The 15,725-nt window shown below is 36.4% G+C and overlaps 1 protein-coding gene and 1 pseudogene across 1 annotated transcript; both read left to right on the top strand.

The window, feature by feature from the left end:
- The first annotated feature begins 940 nt into the window (after positions 1-940).
- On the top strand, positions 941-5,539 carry LOC116144849 (annotated as a pseudogene).
- Positions 5,540-12,894: 7,355 nt separating this feature from the next.
- Positions 12,895-13,476, top strand: LOC116144835 (putative germin-like protein 9-2; the record flags this gene model as incomplete). The annotated part of the gene is made up of 1 exon (XM_031430260.1): positions 12,895-13,476. A coding segment is annotated over one exon (582 nt), but the record flags the coding sequence as incomplete, so codon positions are not given.
- Positions 13,477-15,725: the final 2,249 nt, after the last annotated feature.

Genomic DNA, 15,725 nt, shown 5'->3' with positions numbered 1-15,725 from the left:
TACCGAGGTTCTTGTTTTACAATAAACAACGGGTTGAGGTCATATATACCAAGGTTCTTGTTTGTCGTAAACAACGGCTCGAGGTCTGTCATCCAATTCTGATCATAGAATGATCTTGGGTTCCCTTTTTTGTTGCCAGATCTCGTTATTATTGGCAGGATCCACATCATTTGGTATCAAAGCCAGGTTCTAGTTCAGGTTTGCCTAACTCTTAAAACCTTTCTTTTTTTTTTCTTTATTCTGTGTTCTTTTAGTTTCCAAATTCGGTTCACATACCCTAGTTTCACTGAATTTCCTTTACCCTATTCTGCTTGCATTTTGTTTGTTCTAGTTTATTTTGAAATCTTATTCTGTTATTATCAAAAGATGGTTGCTGATCATAAAAAAAAATAAAAAAAAAATTGTTTGTTTTCATCCATTTTGGTTCCAATAAGCCCGAAAATGACCTCACCCCAAAATCAAAAATTTTTTTTTTTTTCTCGTGGAAATTTTGCTATTTTGTGCTTTCAAAAATCTAATAAGTCATGTTCCTTGTATTCTTGCTTTTAAAACCTGAAATTCCTTGATGAGTTGTTGGTGAATTGTTGCTAGAAATTTTGAATATTGTTTGTTTAGTTTCAAAAGAACTTAAAGAGAATTATCAAGTGGAAAAAGGCAAGAGTGGTGAGAACATTAGAGGGTTAAAAGCCACATATTTTTTAGTGAAACACGAGTGTAGAGTGATTCATATTCTTGAGTGTAAACACATAAGGGAGAGAATTGTGAAGTCCTTTCTTTCTAACTTTGCTTTGCAGCAATCATGTCTCACAACAGTGCTAAGAGCATTGCCGAAGATGCTACAAAATTGGCTGATCTGAAAGTGTTTATGGAGGTCATGATGAGTGAGATAAGGCTTGTGATGAAGTAGGAACTTGAGCAGGTTCACGAACGGATAGACCAAATGGAGAGTACACGTGAGGAGCAACCACAAAACACCCCTAATGTGCGTAAAAGGGAAAGAGTTCAACCGAGGGAAGTGAGGGTTGAAGATGAAGAGCCTTATGAGGCTGGTTTTGATGAAAAAGATGATCGGGATTATGTTGTTAGTAATATGAGACATGGAGGGTGGTTTAAAGAAGCTAGGAATTGACAAGATAACATCTTGGGTGGTATTAAGATGAAGATTCCATCATTTCAAGGTAGATCTTATCCTTAAGCATACCTTGAGTAGGAGAAGAAGATGGAGTTCGTATTTGACTGTCACAACTACTCTAAAGCAAAGAAGGTAAAATTAGCTGTGATTGAATTTTCTGACTATGCTATTACTTGGTGGGATCAACTTGTTATAAACAGGAGGCGAAATAGAGAACGACCAATAGAGACATGGGAGGAGATGAGAACGGTGATGAGAAAGCGGTTCGTTCCAAGTTACTACTATTGAGAGTTGTACAAAAAGCTACAAGGTCTTAGATAGGGAAGCCAGAGTGTAGAGGATTACTACAAGGAGATGGAGATTGCTATGATCTGAGCTAATGTAGAGGAAGATCGAGAGGCTACAATGGCTAGGTTTGTACTTGGATTAAACTAGGAAATCCAAGATAAGGTAGAGATGCAACATTATGTGGAGTTGGAAGATATGATGCACATGGCCATCAAAGTGGAGCAACAACTCAAGAGGCTCACGTGTAGCCCATAACTCCAGTTCTACCTCTTGGAAACCGAGTTATACCAAGTAGATGGATAAGTCATAAACATCCAAATCTAAGCCCAAGTCCACGAACATCAGCCACGTTCCTCAAGGTAAAACCGACACTTCTATCTCTAGGAATCGTGACATTAAATGTTTTAAATGTTAGGGCAGGGGACATAGCAAGTCAATGTCCAAACAAACAGGTCATGGTGTTGCAAGACAATGGTGAAATTGTGACCAACAACGAAGATTTCGACACCGATGACATGCCACCATTGGAGGACGTTTCCGAGGAGGAATATTTAGCCCTTGATGCATTGACATTGGTGGCGAAGAGAGCATTAAGCTTGCAAGCAAAAGGAGTTGATGAAGTGCAACGAGAGAACATCTTTCACACTAGGTGCTACGTGAAAGACAAGGTATATAGTGTAATTATTGATGGTGGTAGTTGTACTAATGTTGCAAGCACAATTATGGTGGAAAAATTGGGACTACCCATATTGAAGCACCCTAGACCGTACAAGTTGCAATGGTTAAATGATAGTGGTGAGATAAGGGTGAACAAGCAGGTGTTAGTTGCATTTCGAATCGGTAAATACGAAGATGAAGTGTTGTGTGATAAAGTACCGATGCAAGTGAGACACTTATTGCTAGGGCGTCCACGGCAATTTTATAGGCATGTGAAGCATGATGGCTTTACGAACAAATACTCCTTTGTACTTAATCAACGATCAATCACTCTTGTACCATTGACACTGCAGCAAGTATATGAGGATCAAGTGAGATTGCAAAAAGAGAGTGATCAAAAGAAAAAGAGTGAAAATCAGAGAGAGGCCGAGAAAAATGAGAGAGAAAAAGAAAATCAAAATTCGGCCATTGAGAGAAAATCAGAGAGCAAACAAAAGAATTTCTATGCAAAAGCGAGTGAAATTAAGCAAGCAATGTTTTCAAATCAGCTAATGATTGTACTTTTGTACAAAGAGGCATTTCTAAACACTAACGAACTTGACCTTGCTTTGCCTAGTTCTATTGTTTCTCTTTTGTAGGAGTATAAGGATGTCTTTCCCGAGGAAACACCACATGGGTTACCTCCAATCCGAGAGATTGAACATCAAATTGATTTTGTTCCCGATGCAACAATTTCAAACCGACTATCTTATAAGAGCAATCCCGAGGAGACAAAGGAGCTTCAACAGCAGGTAAGTGGGTTGTTGGAGAAAGGGAACGTGAGGGGGAGCATGAACCTATGCACCATTTTGGTTTTACTTGTACCTAAGAAGGATGGGACGTGGAGAATGTGCGTTGATTGTCAGACCATCAACAACATAACGGTAAAGTATCGTCATCTTATTCCTCACTTAGATGATATGTTAGATGAGTTGTATGGTTCTTGTGTATTTTCTAAGATTGATTTAAAGAGTGGTTATCATCAAATTATAATAAATGAAGGAGATGAATGGAAAACTGCTTTTAAAACAAAATATGGTTTGTATGAATTGTTAGTTATGCCTTTTGGATTGATTAATGCTCTGAGCACCTTTATGAGACTTATAAATCATGTTTTGCGTGCATTTATAGGCAGATTTGTTGTTGTCTACTTTGATGATATACTCATTTATAGCAAAAACGTGGATGATCATGTAATACATTTGAAATCTATTTTAGATGTGCTTAGGAAAGAAAAGTTGTTTGCTAATCTAAATAAGTGTACTTTTTACGCCGATAAGCTTGTACTTTTAGGATTTTTCATTAGTGCACAAGGTATATAGGTTGATGAAGAGAAGGTACGTGTAATCAAGAATGGATGGGTCCTACAAGTGTAAGTAATGTTCGTAGTTTTCATGGACTTGCTAGTTTTTACCGGCGGTTCATGAAGGACTTTAGTAGCATAGTAGTACCACTTACCGAAGTGATCAAGAAGAACGTTGGATTTAGATGGGGAGAAGAACAAAAGAAGGCGTTTCAATTCATCAAAGAGAAGCTGACCAACGCCCCCTTATTTTCTTTACCTAACTTTTCGAAAACGTTTGAGATTGAATGTGATGCTTCAGGTATTGGCATAGGCGTAGTGTTTATGCAGGAAGGACGACCAATTGCTTACTTCAGCGAGAAATTAAGCAAGGCAGCCTTAAACTACCTAACTTATGATAATGAGTTGTATGCATTGGTTCGAGCTTTAGAGATGTGGCAACACTACCTATGGCCTAAGGAATTTGTGATTCACACTAATCATGAGTCCTTGAAACACTTGAAAGGCCAACACAAACTAAACAAAAGGCATGCCCGTTGGGTGGAGTTCATTGAGACGTTTCCATATGTCATCCGGTATAAGCAAGGTAAGGAGAATGTGGTCGCTGATGCACTTTCTTGTAGGTATGCATTACTCTCCACACTTGATGCAAAATTGATTGGTTTTGAGCACATTAAAAATTTATACGCTGATGACCACGAATTTTGAAAGGAATACCAGGCTTGTGAGAAAACCGCTTGTGGTAAGTTTTTTAGGCTTGATGGATTCCTGTTTCGAGAGAATAATTTATGCGTGCCTAATTGTTCCTTGAGGGAGTTGTTAGTGCAAGAATCTCATGGTAGGGGATTAATGGGACATTTTAGAGTTGCAAAGACTTTAGTTGTTTTGCAAGAACACTTCTATTGGCCTCACATGAAAAGAGATGTTGAGAGAATTTGTGGTAGATGTGTCACATGTAGGCAAGCTAAATCCAGAATGCGGTCCAACGGTTTGTATACTCCTTTACCAATTCCTAGTGAGCCTTGGATTGGTATTTCAATGGACTTTGTGTTAGAATTTCCTAGGACTAAACATGGGAGAGGTTCAATTTTTGTGGTTATGGATAGATTTTCTAAGATGACACATTTTATTCCATGTCACAAAACGGATGATGCCTCGCATGTTGTTGATTTTTTCTTTAAAGAGATTGTGAGATTACATGGCATGCCTAGAACAATTGTTTCGGATAGAAATGCTAAGTTCTTGAGCTATTTTTGGAAGACTTTGTGGTGTAAGCTAGGTACTAAGCTATTGTTTTCTACTACTTGTCATCCACAAACTGATGATCAAACTGAAGTAGTAAATTGGACTTTATCTATTTTATTTAGGGCAATCATTAAAAAGAACATCAAAACATGGGAAGAATGTTTACCACATGTTGAGTTTGCTTATAACAGATCTATTCATTCTGCTACTAAATTTTCACCATTTGAAATTGTGTATGGATTTAATCCTTTAACTCCATTGGATTTATCTCCTTTACCTCTGACTGGGCATGTTAATTTAGATGGCAAAAAGAAAGCTAACTTTGTCAAGCAAATTCATGAGAAAGCAAGACTCAACATTGAGCGAAGAACAGAGCAGTATGCAAAACAAGCCAACAAGGAGTGTCACAAGCTGCTTTTTGAACCCGTAGATTGGGTTTGGCTACAGATGAGAAAAGAGAGATTTCTGCGCAAAGATGTTCCAAATTGCTTCCAAGAGGAGATGGTCATTTCCAAGTCTTAGAGCGCATCAATGACAATGCTTACAAGCTAGATTCACCTGGTGAGTAAAATGTAAGTGCTACTTTTAATGTTACTGATTTGAGTCATTTTGATGTAGGTGATGATTTGAGGGCAAATCTTTTTCAAAAGGAGGGGAATGATGCAAATCATAGCACAACTTCAAGGGATCTAGTTCACGTCCCAATTGGGCCGGTTACGAGAGCACGAGCAAGGAAGTTTAAAGATGTACTCAACGGATTGATTCAAGAGGCATGGACTCAAGCAAATTCGTGGAGGCCTATTGAGCATGATCCACATGAGCAACAAAGATTCATCAACATGATTCAAGTTCTAGAAGAATCTGGCCAATGCTAAGCTTAAATTGACATGTTTAAGAATACTTCTTTTTTTTGGGTCTGATTGTAAGGCTTACATGCCATTTACTTTCCTTTTATTTGTTTTTGACTTTTATGGGCGTGTATGGTTGATAACACAGCCATTTAAAGCTCCCCACTTTCCTTTTCTATTTTAGGCATGTGATCAGCCAATTAAAGGGCTGACTGTCTTTTTTTCTTTTAGGCAAGTAAGAGTTATTTCTTTACTAGATTTTAGCCTTAATTAGGATAATTATTTTAGGAAATTTCCTTGTAATGGCCAGCCTTTTAAATAGGCGTCTAATCAATGAAAAGAGCATATCATTATTCAGAAATTCGTGAGAGCATTTTCTCTACAATTCTTTGAAAGACTATTCGAACTTATCGGGAATATCCCATGGCGTTCACCAACGACTTATCAAACAGATTTCCACCACCGTTTGTGGCATCTTCCTCATACCAAGGTTCTTGTTTCACAATAAACAACGGGTTGAGGTCATATATATCGAGGTTTTTGTTTGTCGTAAACAACAGGTCGAGGTCTGTCATCCAATTTTGATCGTAGAATGATCTTGGGTTCCCTTTTTTGTTGCCGGATCTCGTTATTCTTGGCAGGATCCACATCATATAGACTAATCATAAATGCAATTTTAGTATTGGAGATTATATAAAGAAGATGAAAGAAATAGCTGAGAGTTTATCAGCTATTGGACTGGTTATCTCTGATGAGGATTTGTTACAACATGTCTTAAAAGGTCTAAGGCTTGGATATGATGTTGTAGTGGTGAATATGACTTCTAGGCTTGAATCAAAGGTTGACATGGTCACACTGCAAGAAGCTCGGTTTTTATTGCAGAAGTATGAAATTCGATTAGAGAAGTTTAACTCCACTGATCTATACAGCAGCTCTGCCAACATTGCCTTTGTCAATAATCCTGGAGTGTTGAGTGATATTACAAATGGAATTCCTTTGGCCAATTCTTCCCCTACTATTAAAACTTCCCCTGTTTCTACCACGGTTATTCTTCCTTCACAAAATTCAATAGGTAATCCTCACTATCAGCAACAGTATGTGGTTCCAGTTCCTAAAAATTATAATACAGGTCTACCGTAGTAGTCATTTGCTCTAAATAATCCCAGGCCTTCTGGCTATCAACAGTATGGAAGAGGTAGAGGAAGAAGCTTTGGTAAAAACATATTAATTTGCCAAGTTTGTAACAAGGTTGGGCATTCTACGGTTTAGTGTTACCATCTGTTTAACTCAACCTATAATGGTGCTTACAATGGTGGTTTTCATGGTTCACAAATGTAGCAATCTTATAACCAGCAATAGCATATGAATGTTTATGGTACACATACACAAATACCCACTGCTCAGCACCCTCAATTCCCTATTGCTTCGCACTCACATATTGCTCAAAACCTTCTCATTGCTTATACCACTACCACATATGACTTTCATTTACAAATGCCTTCTTCTCAATAGTCTTTGTCTAATACTCATACCATTGCTAATCAGAATTTCACCATTTTTAGACCACAACAACAGCAACTTACCTCATACCATTATCCTCACAACTTCATCAACAGTTCACAAAATACAGCTTTTTCATAGCCTTCACCTAAGAGTTTCCCACTAGCTTCAACTACTCATGGTGTTTCTAGTACACAACTGTCAGGAACCAATTAAGCCTTTATTACTACTACTGGTGCAAGAGCTCCCCATCAAACCAACAGTGGAGATACTACTCCCTACTTATAACCCTAGTTACCACCAGTTCACTCTGCACTTGCTACCTTCTTTACACCTTCATATCATGTGTGGTACATGGATTCAGGTGCCATAGATCATGTCACAGCAGACCTAAATCACATGAGTATTAGTAAGAAGTATGATGGTGCAAGTCAGCTTCAAGTAGGTAATGGGGCATCCCTTCCCATTTCACACACTGGCCATAATTCTCTACCTAGTCTTTTTCAATACAAGAGTCTTTACCTTAAAAATATCTTATGTGTGCCTTTGATTACCAAAAACCTTTTGAGCATTTCTAAATTTACTGCCAATAATGAAGTTATTGTAAAATTCAATGCTGATTGTTGTCTTGTTAAGGACAGGTTGACTAGAGCAACATTATTGCAAGGGGAACTCAGAGGAGGCCTTTATTAGTTGAATGTTCCATCCTCAAACTCTACTCATTCATCGTCATCTTCTTCCAGTTCTTCTAGTGTGTTTAAACTCTGTCCACCTATGTTTTGCACTTGTAATAATGAGTCTAGTTCTTGTGGAATCATGTTTAGTCTCTATCATAATGTGTCAACTGCTAGTATTCAGAATAATACAAGTTTGAGTTGTAATTTTGCACAGTCTATTCTTAATGATACTACAAAGTGTAAGGATCTTTTTATCAATAATAAAACTTGTTCCTCTGAACAGTTTCTGCCTAATATAAGTTCTAATGTTCTTTGTTTTCATGCTAATAAACTTGATATTGATTACATGACATGGCACAAACGCTTAAGACACCCCTATTCTCTTATTTTACAAAAAAATTGTTGTTGGTTTGCCTAGCTAAGAACATTATCTCTAAGACCAAGCCATCATCTAATACTTCACTCTCATTCTGTGATACATGCCAACTTGGCAAATTACATCTTACTAGTTTTCCCTCATCCACATCTCAAGCCGCTGCGCCTATAAAGCTTATACATAAGGATGTCTGGGGTTCTACCCCTTTACCTTCATCAAAAGGTTTTAGATATTATGTGCAATTTTTGGATGACTATAGTCGATATACTTGGCTTTTTCCTCTTAGGACTAAAGCTGAAGTTAAATCTATTTTATTAAATTTCATAACCTTGCTGAAAGGCAATTCGGTTACAAAATCAAGTGTCTTCAGTCAGATCAGGGTGGAGAATACATTGCACTATATTCTTATCTCACTGATTTAGGGATTATGTTTAGAGATTCTTACTCACATATACATCAACAAAATGGTAGATGTGAGTGCAAGCACAGACATATAGTTGAGGCTGGCCTAGCCCTTCTTGCTCATGCATCCATGCCTTTATAGTTTTAGTGGCTAGCATTTGAAACTGGAGTCTTTCTCATTAATAGGATGCCCACGGCTACTTTAGCTTACTTGTCTCCTTTCCAAAAATTATTTCAAACTCCACCTGTTTATGAGTCATTGAAAGTATTTGGCTATTCTTGCTTTCCATTCCTTCGACCCATTAATAAGCACAAGTTTGACTTTCACTCTACCAAGTGTGTATTTGTTAGCTATAGTCTAGTTCATAAGGGGTATAAATGTTTGAAACCAGATGGAAATTTTTTTGTCACTCCATGTGTTAAGTTTAATGAATTAGAATTTCCTTTTTCCTATGGTCACATTGCTTATTCTTTCTCCCCTGAGCTATTTTTTGAACCTAATAACTCTTCTAGTCATAGTCAATTTCTTACCTTTCCTTTTACGGCTACACATAGTCCTCTTTCTTCAATAGATCAGACTCATTTTCCCTTTGCAATGACAAGCTCATCACACCAGTCTAACACTAGCACTTCAACACTAGGTAACTCTTTTTCTTTTAATTCAAATTCTCAGATGCATATTTCTCTTTTAGCACTTGTTGCACCTCATGCTTCCACTAGTTCTCTATCAAATAATGCTTATTCTCCATCAAATAATAACATTACCCGATCTAGTCCTTCTCCACAATACTCTCTTGATCAACATTCAGCCAAGATATCCTCTCTTCCTACTATACCATTTGATACTATCCTGCCATCATGTCCATTTAAGGTTGATCTTTCACTATCACGGTTCACTAACACTCTTCAACTCATACTCTACATAGCCAGCTTCCACACATCCTACACAACCAGCTTCCACACATCCTACACAATCAAGTTCTTTTAATACTCACCCTATGTTAACCCAATCAAAAGCAGCAGCCATGTCTTCCTTTTCTAGTCCTATAGCAAATCACTCTACTATTTTTCTGTTAGAACATAATATTGTTGAACTAGAACCCAGTTCTATCGTTGAAGCTTTGGCTAATCCTAAGTAGGAAGAGGCAATGCAATTTAAGTTTAATGCTCTGTTGAAAATTCAGACCTGGACACTGGTTCCTCTTTCCTCCGATGTGAATGTAGTAGGGAACAAGTGGGTATTTAGAACCAAGTATAATGCAGATGGATCTTTGCAAAAATATAAGGCTAGGTTGGTTGCAAAGGTTTCCAACAAACCCTTAGACTTGACTACTTTGAAACATTTAGTCCAGTGATCAAACCATCCACCATTAGAATCATTCTCACCTTAGTTGTCATGCATGGTTGGGATGCCTAGCAAATTGATGTCAACAATGCCTTTTTAAATGGTACTTTGAATGAAGAGGTACACATGAAGCAACCTCCTAGTTTTGAGGATCCTAACAAACCTTCCTATGTGTACAAGTTGAATAAAGCTCTATATGGACTTAAACAAGCTCCAAGGGCTTGGTTTGATCAGTTAAAGGTTGCCCTCCTCAGTAAGGGTTTTATTAATTCTGTCTCAGACTTAAGTTTGTTCATTTTTAAGCAAGATTTTACTAATCTATGTGTTAGTCTATGTAGACGACATTCTTTTGATAGGATCCAGTTCAGCTTACATTACTCAGCTTATGCGGAATCTAAATGACCAATTCTCACTCAAAACTCTTGGTTCATAGCATTATTTTCTTAGCCTGGAGGCTACAAGAACCTGTAGTGGTATCCACTTGAAACAAACCAAGTATGCAACTGATCTATTAATCAAAACCTGCATGAATGAGGCTCATCCTTGCTCCACTCCCATGGCAGTAGGTACACGGTTATTTTCAGGTGATAGTGACTTATTTGAGTAGCCTAGTTTGTACCGAAGCACTATAAGGGCACTTCAGTATCTCACACCTACAAGACCTGATCTTAGCTTTCCCTTTAACAAGTTTAGTTAGTTCTTTTTAGCTCTTACCAACCTTCAATGGCAAGCATCCAAGAGAATTCTTTGGTATGTCAAAGGGACACTTGATTATGGTTAACATTTTCAATCTACTCGCTCTCTCAATGTGGAATGTTATGTCAATGTTGATTGGGGAAGCAATTTAGAGGATCGAAGCTCTCCTAGTGGCTACTATGTGTACATGGGGCCTAATTTAGTTCAGTGGAGTTCAAGAAAGTAGCGAGTTGTAGCTCTTTCTTCCACTGAAGTTGAGCATAGAGTGTTGGCCCAAATAGCCATAATGGTAGCATGGTTGCAAAGCTTATTTGTTGAACTGGGAATTTCTATAAGTCTCAAACCTGTAATATGGTGCGATAATATTAGTGTAATAGCCTTGGCTTCTAATCCCGTCTTTTATGTACGCACCAAACACATCGAGATAGATACACATTATATCAAAGAGTATGTATTGGCTAATAAAGTGGCAATTCAGTATGTGCCTTTCAAGCTTCAAACAGTTGATGTCCTTACAAAAGTCTTGTCTGCCTCTCAATTTGTTGAATTACGATAGAAGTTAACAGTGGTGAGTGCTATTGAAATTTCCACTTAACATTGTGACAGCAATTAAGTGGAGATCATTGATTACAAACCATGTTAGTCGCTTACTTCCCTATGACAATAACTTAGAGTTGTTTGCTCCACTTTAGCTCAATTATTCATCTAATGCTGCAGTTGTTTGATATGCTTCAGTCTCGATTATTTGATTGTTTGAGGATTCCAGAACCCAGAATGGGACTTACTGATGTTTACTTAGCCTCCATTTTACTTCTTATGCATCTAACTTACTGATGTTTACTCAGCCTCCATTTTACTTCTTATGCATCTAATGCTTCAAGTTCCAATGGTTTCATGCTGTAGCTTGTTTGCTATGTTTCAACTTTACCTATTTGCTTATCTGATGCTTCAATAGTTCAACTTCAATTCTTATGCATCCACTGCTTCAAGTTCCAATGGTTTCATGTTATAGCTTGTTTGCTATGTTTTAGCTTTACCTATTTGCGTATCTGATGCTTCAGCAGTTCAAAATGGGACTTGCAGTTGTTTACTTAGCTTTAATTTTTACTTCTTTTGGATCCAGTTCTTCAGGCTCAATTGTTTTGCTCAAGATCATCTCTGAAGCTTAGTTTGGTGGGGACTATCATTCAATAAGCATGGTTCCTCATGGAAAATTCATATTGTTCAAAATCTCTTCCTCAAACCTTATGGAGCTTGGTTTGAGGGGAAATGTGAGTCAAAAAGGCTAAAATTGTAAATTGAACTGTAGTCAATTCTATAGCCAAAACTGCATTGTTTCAGTTAACACTATTCAGTATTCTTCAACATAAAAAGCTCACTTTACTCTTTGTATCAGTTAGTTAGTTAATGAACAAGGTTCTCTGATTTTCTTTCTTCAACTGTTTTCCACTTTGTTTCTTGTAAATTCACAGCCATAATACCTTGTTAGAGGTCAATCTTGGCCTGTGTTTAGTGAGACGATTGATTGAGTATCAATCACGATATATTACTTACTACCGATATGATGAGGAGTCTTCAGGTCACACACATAGAAGACAGATAAAGGATAAGTAAGTGAGAAGGGTATTTTCGTCTTTTAAGATGAAAGGATATTTTTGTAATCTCATAGTGCAATTAGATTTGCTAAGGTCGTCACCATATTTAATTTTATATGGAAATTAAAATAAGTGAGATTATGTGTGTGTGTGTGTGTGTGTGTGTGTGTTATTAGTTAATATTAATATCTAAAATAATATTAATGTTAATGAATATAATATGAATTCAAATTCAAATTCAAAATTAAAATACCAATATTAGAATCACCTTGTTTTGGTAATGGAATAATGCCAATCTACATATGGAATTAGTAGATGGCTATTCCATATTAATTAGGGTTTTATTTAGTGCACTATTTAAGTGCAACAAAAAATTAAAACATAGATTATTCATTGGATCAAATAAACCCTAGCTGGCCTCTCTCTACGTCTCCAAATTGTGAACCCTCATTGTTGGAGAAAAGAATTTTTTAAGAGAAAAATTCTGCATTCTTGTTCTTGAACCGATTGGTTTAGCTAGCACATGATCGTCGTCTTATCTTCGTGTGAATACCACTCATGCATTTCTTCCTTGGAGTGAAAGCGAACGCATTCGAAATCATTTGAACGAGCCTCCAAACACTGGTATGAAATTATATTTGTATTTAATATAATAATATGTAAGAATGATATAAATCGGTATAAGGATCGTTGGGTTCAAAGGTTTATGGATCAAATAATTTTTATATTCCACTGTGTAAATCTGATCCGTAAATCTATAAAATTTTCTCAAATCAACTCCATTTTTTCTCTTACTTGCAATTGTCATGGCAGGTGATCAAGATATCACCACAGACATCGTAGTTCCAACGAACTATAGCGGTAACAGCGTCGTTGATAGAAATTTCTTTACTTTCACCGGCATGCACAGCGTAGTTAACTGTGACTACACACAAGCCTTCACGGCAACTAAAGCTAGCCTGACAAACTTTCTAGCTTTGGATGGTCAGAGCGTGTCTTGCACTTTCTTACAATTTCCAGTGGGAGCTATTAACCCACTGCACACACACTCGCGTTCAGCTGAGCTACTCTTGCTATTGAGGGGGTGGCTGAATGTTGGATTTATTGACACCAATAACAAACTTTATAAACAAACTCTGAGAGCTGGAGACATTTTTGTGTTTCCAAAGGGATTGGTGCACCATCAGCCAAATGATGATGCAAAACACCCTTGTGCCACTCTTTCTGCCTTTGGAAGTGCTAATGCAGCCACGGTTTCAGTTCCTCTCAATGTCTTAACTAGTGGCATTGATGATAATATTATTGATAGGGCATTTATAACCGATGTTGTAACTGTCCAGAAGCTCAGGGCAAGCCGTACACCCAAGTCTTAAATTAAATCACATTTTTTTCTATTTTTCTATCTTGATGTTTTATTATTTTTATTATCATTGTTTTGTTTATTTTGTCTTCTAATAGTCCACATTGAGTAACATCTCAAATGTTTGTAAAAAGCTGGAACCTGCTCTAATAATATACGAGTAATCATCAGGATGGAAAATTGATTTTGATGTCCTATTACATATATGAATTCCATTGACGCATATTAATTCCATCTGACACAGATTTTCATTGTACGAAGTTCTATCAAATTATTTATAAGATTTTTTATTCTAACTTTTCAGCATTTTCCATATTAAAAGTACAGAAATTAAGTGTTTACATATCCTTCCAAAAAGTTTAACAAATTAAGGAAACTAAACTTCAAGTGATATCAATTTTTTTGTCTTATGGTTTTCATTAGATTTGATGAGATGTGTTATTATTTTAGTAAAAAGGACTCGCATTTGTAATTTAATTTTAGATAGCTAAAAGAATCACAATACAAACTATGAAGGTATAAGGAAGTATCATCTAAAAATTCACCAAGATAATAAGAATTTGAAAGAGTTACGGGAAGCATAAGTAGACAATCAGGTAAACGAAATCTTGATAATGAAAAATTGGAAATTTTGACAAACATTTTCAACTTCGTTTTTATCGTTTCATCATGTAGTGATAAGAAGATTTTTCCTTACCTGTATATATTTGTCCACAATCTCACTTCGATTATTCCAATAATCCGAAGTATTCAAAGTTGAAATTCCAACTTTATGTCTTAAGTGATGTGGTTGGCAATGTATCAATATCACAGTAATTATAGGTCGATAAGATAAGAGATTTAGTTCCTCATCATTTATATAATGTTTATCCGTCATCAACCTCATAAATTGATAGGTTTTAAGCTAATGCATTGAAATTTTACGCAATGATTGGATGATTATATAAGAAAGTAAAGGTTGAGAATACTGTCAACTTCATGGAACTTAGCCATTCCATTTGAAGGAAAAAACTAATAGTTTGTGATTTGTGAACATATACATTACTGCGTGAACTTCTAAGGAATAAATTATAATCAGATATGTTGAAAAGTTTATAAATCATAACTCAATTATTTTGTTAATGGGAAGCTATCAAAATGTACAAGATTTTCCCTCATGGATAATGATTCGGTCAGTATAACGTCTTGTGTATAAATCAATTAATAAAGATTGATTATCACAAAAATTTATAGAATAGTAAATGAAATCGATGGGAATTAAATAGCTTTTTTCAAGTATATAAAATATATTTTCAAGAGAATCGAGAAATTCACTGAAAAGAGAAATCTAGGAGTGATATTGGCATTACTAGTAAGTGAAACAATACGTCTCAAATTATTGTAACGAGATTCACACTTCTATCACCCTATATCTTACGGAAATCCTTAATTGTTGAGCCACCAAAAACATGCCTAAAGGAAATTATTTTGACCTGTAATCATAGAATTCTTATATAAATGTCATTCACCCGATTAAAGCTACAATGACTTCCTTTTTCTTTTCTTTTTTTTTTTTTTTTCCTCTTTTTGAGTAATCTTTAATCGGCAGAACTGGGACTCTTTTTTTTTTTTTCGTTGTGTGTTGCATGGTTATAACGATTGCGCACTACACCATAGTGCACAACTCCTCCGCACACGATTGCATTGGTGTGAGCCCACTACGCGTCCACCAGCTGGGATTGCCTGATTGATTGGAGGTTGAATTTAATTGTTGGAGTTTTGGATTGATTGTTGTTTTGAAATTTTGTTACGGCATGCTGTCGTCATCCAGACGTCACCTATTGAACCGATCGATCCGGGAACCAACCCCTTCACCATTTTTCTTTTATTTTACGGTTAGAATCCTTAACATAAGCTTTTCGTTTCTTCCCTAAGAAGCTCGATACTATCTAGCTGAAGCAAAACATCCCGTAAAAAACATATATTCTTGTTTTAATGGAATTAGATGGGTCTCCTGGGCAACTTTTTGTATGATGTCAATATGCTATGATGGTTGAGGTTGGTCACGGTCTGGAAATAGATAAGAGTTTTATTTCGGTTAATGTTATCGACAAGAAAATACTAAATGAGAGAATGAATGTTTCCTTATAATCACCTGTGGTTGTACAAAGGACAAAGAAAGCTTCTCTCGTTGGATTTTTTTTTTTTTTTTTTTTTCTATTTATTGTTTGGAAGAATAATTGTTGACAAAATGCTGCAGTTATGTAGCTTTGTACACTTGCA

Source organism: Pistacia vera, unplaced genomic scaffold (assembly GCF_008641045.1).
Source record: "Pistacia vera cultivar Batoury unplaced genomic scaffold, PisVer_v2 Contig459, whole genome shotgun sequence".
NCBI lineage: Eukaryota > Viridiplantae > Streptophyta > Magnoliopsida > Sapindales > Anacardiaceae > Pistacia > Pistacia vera.
This window is presented reverse-complemented; position numbering and strand designations above follow the sequence as displayed.